This window comes from Labrus bergylta, chromosome 6, assembly GCF_963930695.1.
Source record: "Labrus bergylta chromosome 6, fLabBer1.1, whole genome shotgun sequence".
NCBI classification, from domain to species: Eukaryota; Metazoa; Chordata; class Actinopteri; order Labriformes; family Labridae; genus Labrus; species Labrus bergylta.
This window is the reverse complement of record NC_089200.1, coordinates 19,056,543-19,067,522: the sequence shown is the minus strand read 5'-3', so window position 1 is coordinate 19,067,522 and position 10,980 is coordinate 19,056,543. Positions and strand designations below refer to the sequence as shown.

General features: G+C 38.0%; 1 protein-coding gene across 1 annotated transcript; it reads right to left on the bottom strand.

Annotated features, from left to right (window-relative positions):
* Window positions 1–8,545, bottom strand: creb3l3a (cAMP responsive element binding protein 3-like 3a). Its single transcript, XM_020632166.3, has 10 exons — window positions 8,388–8,545; window positions 7,878–7,994; window positions 7,517–7,760; window positions 7,010–7,143; window positions 5,331–5,441; window positions 5,148–5,254; window positions 4,513–4,581; window positions 4,283–4,367; window positions 3,690–3,783; window positions 1–741 (listed from the first exon to the last, which is right to left on the bottom strand). Exons 1-10 carry the CDS (start codon window positions 8,406–8,408, stop codon window positions 425–427), a joined length of 1,299 nt encoding a protein of 432 aa, XP_020487822.2. The 5' UTR covers window positions 8,409–8,545; the 3' UTR covers window positions 1–424.
* Window positions 8,546–10,980: the final 2,435 nt, after the last annotated feature.

Sequence of the window (10,980 nt, the reverse complement as noted above, 5' to 3'; positions counted from 1 at the left end):
TTCAATTTTGAGACAACTGATTTGGCTTAAACCTTTATTTGAGGCATCTTAACGCATTAAAACAATCAATCATTAATTAAACATGCTTTCAAAATCCATTGAAGTTTTACAAATAATCCTTTCAAATTAAAACTTATCATTATTTATTTTGCTAGTTTTAGATCCCTTTTAAACACATTTTATCAAACAAAATAGGCAAAGGCCACAGTTCACACAATTCATCCTGACAAGCTATTTCAGTTAAAGAACAAATCCATACATAGTAAAACAGTATCACACTTAAGACATAATATATACTCAATCCAATACAAGAAAGATTAGAGGCTCATTTCCGTGTTTGTGTAAAATGCAGATTCGGGAAATTCACCGGGGGACCATGTATGAAGAGGATGGATTAAAGAACTCATGTGGGGATTAATTTTTACTACATGTCATCAGCATGTGGTCTCAGCCTGGCAGAGCGCTGGGGATCCAAGGTTACAGTAGCTATGTGGCCAGTGATTGGGTCCACGTGGTAATGACTCATCCTTTCTTCCTGACTGCTGTTCAGAGACAGCGGCTCCAAATCAGACCGGTCCTGGTTCACGTCCATCTTTCCCATCAGTGAAGTTATATCGTCTAATCCTCTGTCTCCTGGGAAATACCGGTGCAGAGGTTCGGATTCCTCGTCAGCAGCGAAGGGAGGGTCAATAACATGCAGCACGCGGGATGCCTGAAGGTTCTGCAGGGACCGTGACTGGACTGAGAGGGAAGAAGACACATGGAAAAGAGAAACAACTGTAAGAACTTTTGCACATGCAGCTCATTGACAGTTTGCTTTAGGAGTAATAAACACATGATTAATGCTTTATAACAAACGATAATGGCGTTGTAAGTGGATTAAGTGTTTGTTAAAGTAAATTTCATCAACTATAACCTACAAGAATATGCTGCTATGAAACATTGAATGAGTGACTGTGATGTTAAAAATTATCGATATTGTTTTGTGTCGTTTAGTGTGTTAGCATTAACACACTAAGAAAAATCTTGAGTGTGCAAATAATAATTAGTAGATGTTGCTTTTCAACTGTTTGTCACTTAAGTTCATACTCCTTTTGAACAGTTTGAAGTTCATCATCATCAACCTTTATCTAAGTTCTCGGAGAGATCATTGAGGGTGACCCTCATTTACAATGATGCTGAGAAAACATACATAAATGACAAACAACGAGAAATGAGATAAAGCTACTACAGAAAAGAAAATCAATATAAGAGCAATAAGAACAATAAAATATATACACTAAAATAATTTAAAAGCTTGAAATTACTACAGTGATAAGTCAGTAATTAAAATCAAATAAATAATTGGCGGTTAAAAATAATATTTCTAAAGTGTCCATAAGGGATAAAAGCACTCAAATTCAGGTCCTGTTGTAAAATATTCCAGGAGTCTGCAGCACTAACGCTAAAAGCAATTTTCCCCAGGTCAGTCCTGGCATGAGGAACCTGGAGAACCAGCCTCTCTCTCTCTCTCTCTCTCGAGCGGGTTAAAAATGGACCAGGAAGCAGATGTAACAAGGAGGTGTTATATGATGAAAGCTTTCCAGTAAAGGCTTTATAGTTAAAAAGATGCCAGTGGTTATTACGTCTCTCAGTGAGGGAGTCCAACCAACTTTATTATGAAGAATGCAGTGGTGAGTCATGTAGCTATCAGTGGTAATGAATCTAAGCCCAGAATGGTAAACAGCATCCAAGGGCTATAGCGTAGCGGAAAAGGCATGCGTATAGACCACATCACCATAATCCAAAACTGAGAGAAAAACTGTTTCAATCATCCTTTCCCGACAGAACATAGGGAAATTTGATTTATTTCTATATAGGTAACCAACCTTTTGACGTAGTTTGACAGTAAGATTATTAAGTAAGATTAAGATTATGTGAAGCTTGAATGTTAGTCTGTCATCTATCCATATACCGAGATATTTATAGTCTTTAACTCACTCGATAATGGATCCTAGCAGGGTGGCAATGTGAAGGTTATTATCAGTTTCACATTTAGCCCTAGAAAACAACATACATTTAGTTTTCTGAACATTTAAAACCAATTTAATGTCATTAAGTACAATTTGGAGAACATTAAAGGAATGTTGCAGGTTCTCCATGGCAAGCTGAGCAGAGTTAGCGATACAGTACAATATTGTATCATCTGCATATAAGTGAGCATGTGAAGGGTTGCTAGTTAATAATGGAATAATTTTATTGATAAAAATTGTAAAAAGGACTGGGCCTAAAATTTAACCTTGTGGAACACCCTTAGTGATTGGAAGAAACTCAGAGTGGATGGTTCCCAGGTTCACTGATTGCCGTCGGTCAGTGAGGTAGTTCAAAAACCACACACACGCACTTGCATTAAAACCAATAAACCAAGAATTAGCAAAAGCAATGAATGGTCAACAGTGTCAAATGCTTTGGAGAGGTCGACAAAGATGGCAGCACATGTTTTTTTTATCCAAGGCATTGACAACATCATTTAACACGAGCGTGACAGCAGAAACAGTGCTGTGCATAGATCTGAACCCAGACTGATGTGGGCTTAGAACAGAGTTTATTGACAGAAATTCCTTGAGTTGGTGATTTACGAGAGACTCTAATATTTTTGTTAAGCAGGGCAATTTGGAGATTGGCCTATAATTATTAGGGTCACTCTTATATCCACTCTAGTGTAAAGGGTAACATAAGTGTTTTTCCATACATTGGGAATTACTCCAGATGAAATGGAAAGGTTAAAATTTGAGTTAATTGCTCAGCAATCAAAGAGTCTGAGAGACGGAGAAAGAGAGGATCCAATTTGTCTTCACCAGTAGATTTCTTAGGATCTAAGGTTTGAAGAGCCTCTAAAACTACACAGAATGAGATAGGAGATAAGTTAAACTGAGAAGTATGATTTGGAGTGGGAATACAGCCATTGTCAGTGGGAGGAAGGTCAATGCTAGGAGCGGGTGATCTATAATCCACATCCTCAAAGATATGACCGGTCGCTGCAAAGTGCATATTGAAGGTAGAGCAGATCTCACTAGGATCATTCACTAAGCAGTCGTCAAACCTGACAAGAATATTAGGTAGTTGATATTATTTTGGAAAAATTATGTGAGTAGCTGGTAGGACTGTTCAAACATCCATCCACTTTACATGAAAAGTATGCCTTAAAATCCTTAAACATCATTGTTGAAGAGTTTTACCAATAAAGAAGGACTTAAGTGTTCTCCATCATGGCTATCTCACTAGTCCCTGTCACACAGTTTAAAATAACAAACTAACCCCTGCTGCGCGGATCGGATCTGGTATTATATCAACAAGTTGCCATTTTTGTTGTTCCTGCCAACAGATATAATAATATTGTAATGAGTAATGCTAAATCATCAACGTTTTCGGCAAAGCAATAGCTTCATAACCATTATATTAATGATATATGGCATTTGTTCTCTGTGCATCTGCTCTAATCTCAAGAGTTCTTAAAAGTCTTAATCATAAAAGTTTTAAGTCAACTGAAAATCCTCATGTGCAGAGCGGACTCCAAGCTCTGCAGGTGAGGACATTTCCAGCACCGGGTTAGACTGCAATTCTAACAAGCCTTTCCACTGTGACAAGGAGGCGTTGGATTAGTCTGCAGGCGGCTGCACAAAAGCTGTTTGGTGCTGAAGGTTACTCACTTCTGACAGGACTGAAATCTCCCTGGCTGACCTTGGTGTCAGAGAAGGGCTTTAGGCTGGGAAACAGGATTAGGGAGAAGGACAGCAGGAGTACCTAAGGATGTAGAAACAACAAAATCAAACACACCAGACAGACAAAAAGAGAGTTAGATAAAGGTTAAAAAAAAAAAAAAAAAAAAACATAATACAGGCTGAGTTCACAAAAAAGAAAATGCTTCAAGTTTCAATGCTCAGAAAGAAAAACATAATACAGAGGAAAAAAAACATAATTGTATTGCCATGCTTTTCTTGTGAAGCAAAGCTTTCTTTGTCCAGGAACCTCAGGTTTCATGATCACAAGTTACTTTTGAAAGATTTTTCCTTTTTGGAGATTAAAGGCAATACAAGGCTCTAGTTCATACATTTTTTTTATGTTGCCATTATGTGTCCTTTGTGCTGTTCTGCCCATTGTGTACATATCTACATTGGCCTTTCTCAATGGCTAATCAAGCTACAGCGGTTATTGCTTTTCAGCCTGCTCTGAAGACGTATCATATGAAGCATCTGTGCATCTGTTTATCTGCCCGGCATGCACACACAGAGGACGTCCTTACCAGCACACATGTTCCAGTCTGGGCTGGCTTGTTAGATGTATTCATGACCAGAGCCTGCAGTCTGCGCAACTGTTCCATTAATGACCTGCAGATAGGGGACAGACAGACATAAATAACTGAATGAACAGTGCTTTGAAAGAACAAAATAGCGAGGAAAGATGTGCAGAGCAGTTCCTGCAATTAAGAAATGTTGGAAATGAAGGAATACGTTTGATTTAAAACTCTCTCACATGTTGCATTTCTCCAGTTGGGACACTTTCCTCTGCAGCTCCTGGTTGTGTGCATTGCAGGTGGCCATCCTGGATGAGACAATACACAAAGAGGGCAGAAATTGGGAGCATGACAAGGTAATATCCCAACAAAAACAGAAATATAATTACCTAACTTATTTTGATTGAGCATAAAAGTAATAGTCAACTCAAACATTTGATGCAACATGTTCATGATGCGTATCTACATTTTCAGACATTAAACAGTTAAAAGGAGCTTACAGGTTGTTGTTTTTTTTACACATTTTTGCCAATTATGAATAAATAGTATCAACTAGTTCATATTTCTTTTTATACAGTAAATGTACTTTCAGTTGATCATTACAATTATGAACAGCAGAGGTGTGGACGCAAGAAATAGAATTCTAAGTAATAATAATGAAATACATTTTCTAACATAATATTGTCTGCGGAGTCTATTCAAAATGGAACCATAGCCATCACATTTTAAGAGGATGGCCTTGTGCACAGTCTGATTGTATGAAACCAGATTTTAAAATGACTTAAGAGCACAGTTTGCATTGACATGGTGAATTTACTTTGTTGCCCAAAAACGTGCTTAACAAATCATGATTTTTCTTATTTCGGTTTCTTACCTGCTTTCCAGCCCATCAATATACTCCTTCTTCTTCTTCCTGCTCTCCTGGGCAGACTGCTTATTGCGAATCTTTCTGCGTATTTTCTTCAGGATTCTTTCTTCATACTGATGGTCAGAGGATGGAACAGTTTGATTTTGAGGCTAAACCTTTGGAGCTTTTTAGGTATTGATTGCATTTTACCTTTGTTAGCGGTAGTTGGTTGGGCAGAGTCACCCCCTCCTTTGATAAAAGCTTCTTCTCATCTTCATTGAGAACCAGCTCCTGAATGGACTGTTGGGATGGGTGTGGGGTCTGTAGATGAGATATGAATACTAATATAGGATACATAATGAGAGCTGTTTGATTACATTTTCTCCCTGCTCCCACTCATCTTCCTCCTCCGGCTTTGCTGCCAACCATCTTTTCCCCCAGAGCCTCACAAGAAGACGTTAAATGAGTGCAAAGTATTAGGCCACCTTCATCACTCTCATTTCATGAAAACCTCAAACCAATTATGGTGGAAGAAGTTGCATTCTGCCACTTTTATACTGTTAAGCTGGTTTTGCAAAATTGGGATCAGCACTGAATAACCTCAAGTTTCAGCTGCACATACACATTTTTCAGCTTGTGTATTCAGGTGACGACCTCCCCTTTTAGGAACATTTTTTGCAGGAAATAAATTAGAAGTTCTCGCATCTGTGTGGAGTTTTCATGTCATTCTCGTGCTCTCCCTGTTTCTCTAGGTGTTCTGGTCTCCCCTATGACCAAAAAACATGAAGGTTAAGTTAACAGGTGACTCTAAGTCCCTTACACTTCTGAAAGTGAGTGTGAACGTTTGCAGTCTCCAGTCTTTGTTATAATACACCATTCTGACACCATTGCTTATTTGCCTTGGGTTTGCCGAGTTTTTCAAGAAATCATTGTTCGTCACCGTCAAAAAACAAAAGCCTACAAGTTGCTTTTTCCTGTAACCTTGTCATTACTCTGTTTTTGGCTGTAGTCATCAGTTTCACCTGTGTCTCTATTTGTCACACCTGTGTTTGATTGGAACCTATTGTTTGGACTGCTTGCAATACAGTAAGCTTTTGATTTTTAGAATAAATTCTAAATGAATAAATAATTTTTTCTTCACTTTGGTCCTCTACCATTTGTTAATTCTGGAATCAAGACAATAGGTTTCTTAAAGGAAGTATTGGTATCGAAACATCGCTTCCTGTGACCCTTTCAAAAGTGGTTAATGAACAGCTAGATGTTACAGCAGAAAACTGTGTGCTATGGTGAGAAACTTACAAACTATTAGGAATTTCTGATTCACAAGAATACAAACGTAAACTACCCTTCCTTCAAACTCCTCTCTTCGTAAGCATTTAAAATTGAATGCTGCATGTGAAACAAACATTTTCAAAACCAAATGTTCAAAAATAGGAAAGTCAATTGCATTTCAAAGGCCTCGTATCTTAATGTAAGCCATGATTTCAGCAGTGAAGTCACCCACATGTGTTTTCAACGTAATAACATACTACCAATTGAGCCACAGCCACCCCTTGTCTCACTTTAATAACCATGAATTGCCTAAACCCTACCCATACCCCCACCACTGACTGCAAAATCTGAGTTTTCTCAACTTTTTCCTGTCATTGCACAAGCTGGCCCAAATCAATTGTCCTATTGTTTGCTCTCCTGAACGTTACACACAAACACTCAAACATACACATTCTAACTCGCACAAAACTTGTACAACTTCTAAACAGCAGGTCCTATGATAAAATAAAGCTGTGGAAAAAGAGTAACAAAACATTTTTAAAATAAATAACACTGTCTTCTTTCCTTATTAGTCCAAATCCCCCAAAATGACAAAAAAAAAAACATAACAAACTTACAGGATCTGGTGTACCCGACATAAGCAGATCCTTGACAGTAAGAGGGAATCCAGAGGACAGCTGTGGTCTTTGTATATCAGAGGGACATTGTGTGATTCTTGTCCTGCCAATTGGGAAGGTGAGCCCCCAACCATCTGCAAACAAACAGACACAAAAGCAGACCAAACAATGACACATTCTAGTGTTTAGGATTGGAATAAGTACAAGAAATCCTTTAGAAAAAAAACACTGTAATATAAAACAATCGCCATGACAAGGACCTTTCAAAATGTGTGTTATTTTTTAATAAGCGGTAATGTCTCTTTCTTTATCTGCTGTGATTCAGCAGATCCAGGGACTAATTTGCATGAATGTGATTGATTATTGTCTGTTCATGTCCATGACTGGAAACTTTATTTTATGAAGTATAATCAGAACGAGATGATGATACTATCAGGTGAAGTACAAAGAGAGAATTGGCAACCATTTCTTTAAAAATAAATTTTTCTGTGAAAGATTCTGACTCACTAAGGTCTGTGGAGACATCGGTCTGCATGGCAAACTTGGTTTGTGGCCTTGTCCTGAAATAGTGCGCTTCCTCGGGTGGGCTCTCAGGACGCTGAGGGCTGTCCATCTGATCTGATGGGGGGTCCTCACTGATCCCACTGTCACTCGGAGAAGGGGACCAGAAAGGGGATCCTGAAACGGACTTATTTCCACTCAGGAGGGCGTTGAGGAAGTCATCATCTGCCTGTTCAGCCGGCTGCTGCATCTGAAGAGAATATGTAAGAGATACAGAGCATGACAGGGTGAAACCAAAGTCTATTCAGAGCTAACAGCTAATCCAAGCACATGTGAGTGACATTAGTGTCCCCGAATTCTCACGCACATTTGGATCCTGGATTGGCCAAGTTTGATGGTTGCCATGGCGTCCCGCTTCTTCATGACGGAGAATTCCCTCGTTTTGATCAAACAGCCAGTCAAGCAGTTCAATGCCATCACAACCCTGAAATGAGATCATGACATTTCATCACAATACAATATTGTGCATGTCATGCTTTCAGAAGCTAAGAAAACAAAAATATGAAGGATTCTTATGTCCCCACAGCTGATTGCTTTTTTACTGCCAGTCGTTCACCATGACTTCCTGGACAGACTGTGCTGTACTCCATGTTCCCCAGATCCGCCCAGATATCTGTCAGTGTCTGTGACTATTTTAGTTCCTTTTTTTTGTTGTTATTTAGGTTTAAATGTGTTTGTGTATATGTTTAGGTATATTCAGAATTTGGCGCAGGCTTTTAATTTGCTCTAAAGCCTGATCTGTGCTCTGTATACTTGTCCTAATAACCCCAAAACCTGGCAACCTTTAGCATAAATAGGATAATATTTGTATATTCACCTGTTCTTGGAAAGGCTCCATTGTCTTTTGGTTGAACCACCAAAGAAGTCCCAGAGATTCGGCTTAAATATCCAATTTACTTTGTTTTGCAGTAGCTTTGCCTCTGTCCCCAAAGAGTCTCCACTGTATCTCTCAGCTCTTCTTTTTTCTGGTCCAAAGTTCAAACTCCAACTCAACACACCCAGCCAACTAGCTTTCTGTGTCCCCATTGGCTACAAGGCGATATCATCTGATTGGTACTCATGAGCACACAACTAAGGAACTTCACAAATTGGTTTGTCTTGAGGACATGGAGTCTCCAAATGGAAAACACTGAAGAGGTCAAAGTCTGTGGTTTGTTTTTGCCTTATTTTTTTATTACAGTTTATTGACATAAGAATAGCTCTGACCTTTGTCATATATATATAACAATGGACACATAATGGGTAGGATATAGAAAACAAAAGTTAACCTTGGTTTTTGAAAAACACAACGAATAAGAGTATTTCTACTGATTTGAAACAGTTCTGTTTATCAAATTGTTGCAAACACCAATTCATGTTTCAACTCATGTAAGTTTCTAAAGAACAAAGTAACATTTCATTGTTTGACAGCAGATAAAATAATTGCATATTTATTTCATATCAGTGTCTTAAGGCAGTCTTAGAGAAACTTGGTTATGAGGAGAATCATTAAATATTTCTAAGATGGAATAAAAAATGCATCCTGAGGCCTCTTAATCAACCTTTAAAGAGGCTTACAAACATGAATGTACTGCAAAGAAGTGGATGAAAACATAATTACACAGAAACTATTCGAGCCCCCCTCTTTGTAACCTATAGGCTATGTTTTATTTTTTTTTCAGGGCCCAAATAAGTTTTCCCCTTATCTTCTTAACCAAGAGTATAACTGAACAGGTTCGAAGACATACCGGCCGTTAATTCTTGGAATTATGTAAGAGTGATAAAGGAAAACTAAGAGACAAAATGGAATAAGACAAATAAAAAGAAAGAGGAGTCTTCTGACAGAAGTAATGTTTTGCTACTTGAGCTTTTTGGGTTTATTTTTGTATATTGAGCTGGTACTATTATGGACAGGATTGTCTTTGTTGGTGTAAGTGTCCACACATTTTCTTAATCTTCTTAGTTTTCCTCTCAAATACGTAGAAATCCCCACCAAAGGCAGATCGACTGAAAAGTCATCATAAGTGCATTCAGTTACAGGCTGTAAAACAGATCTGCTTCATGTTAACCAAATTTATGGAATAGTTTGACATTTTTGGAATTAAGTTGACTTTTTTTTCTTGCACAGTAAGATGATTGACACCCCGTTCATGTTTCTCTCAGTATGAAGCTGTGTAAGCTTAGCCAAACACAAAGACAGGAAACCATAGCCTCGGAAAGGTTACTAAATTAGTTTATCAGCACATCAATTTTTATTTTCACAAAAAATTGTATGGATAAATAATTTTTTTATTTTTTTATTTTTTTATTTTTATTTTTGCCTTGCTATCTACATATCACTCCCTCTTAACATCCAGACCTGAAAGTGGTTATTTTGTCTTATTCTGGCCAAATAAGTCTATAAACATATTTCCCAAAAATGTATATCTGTTCCTTTAAATCTCAAAGCTACTTACCAGTATGAAAGAGCCATCACCAGTGTGACCACCACAGGTGAAATTCCTGCTAGAAATAGCCCACTGAAATAGCTTAAGCTGTAAAGTAGAAAAAAAGTAATCATAATCTTGCCTCTGGGGCACAAAATATGGCGGAACTACAACTTCTTGCCGTTCCACCAAATTCTCACCCTTGCATCCTTGATGTAGAAAGAGGTCAGCACCAGTACCCATCTTTATCAAAGTAACCGATGTCATATGTTGCACTTTGAGATGGTAATGTGTTTATTTGACTTGGAGGCATGGATCGGCTTAGGAAAAGATTCTCTGCTGCAGAAAATCCCAAAGTATGGAGAAGACAAAACATGATAAACAACATGGAGGGGGGAACAGCAAACAATTGTCACATATTTAAGTTAAAAACCTCAGCAGAGAGGCCAACTAGACCGGAGCCAAGGAGGTTGGAGAAGGCCTGTAAGACCCCAGTGAAGGGAATTCACTCTTTTTACAGTTCCAGATCATGTGGCTCAGCTAATCATGAACTGCTGTTACCTTCAGCTTCCAAACTGCTCTTCATTTGGTACCATTTGGCTTTTATCAAATCTGATTAAAAATTCAGCAATGTTTGTTTTGACCTATGATATACGAACATGTATTTTACCTAAATCATTCACTCAGAATAACGATATTTAACATGATGTTTGGTCAAAAATATGTACTGAACTTGTTTATGAGGGACGCTGAAAATTATTATTCCACTTAAAGCACTAAACACAGCGCGGCTTGTCTGATATCACAGTCAGAAAAAATATGGTTTAAACCTTGTGATTCCAAGAATAACAATATTTGACACACCCTTTATATACGCCTATATTGCTATAGAAACAATAATGTTAAACCATCAAGTACCAGTCCTCATGTTTACTGAACTTATTAGTTCTGCTGAAAATGATTGTTTCACTTCAAACACTAAACAAAGGGCTGCTGGCCCACTGT

Coding starts and splice junctions, on each gene's coding strand:
- creb3l3a (XM_020632166.3), bottom strand. CDS start 8,408: ATGGAGCCTTTCCAAGAACAG. Junction 7,761..7,877: donor GGCCAATCCAGGATCCAAAT/GTGCGTGAGAAT, acceptor TATTCTCTTCAG/ATGCAGCAGCCGGCTGAACA. Junction 3,784..4,282: donor AGACTGGAACATGTGTGCTG/GTAAGGACGTCC, acceptor CTACATCCTTAG/GTACTCCTGCTGTCCTTCTC.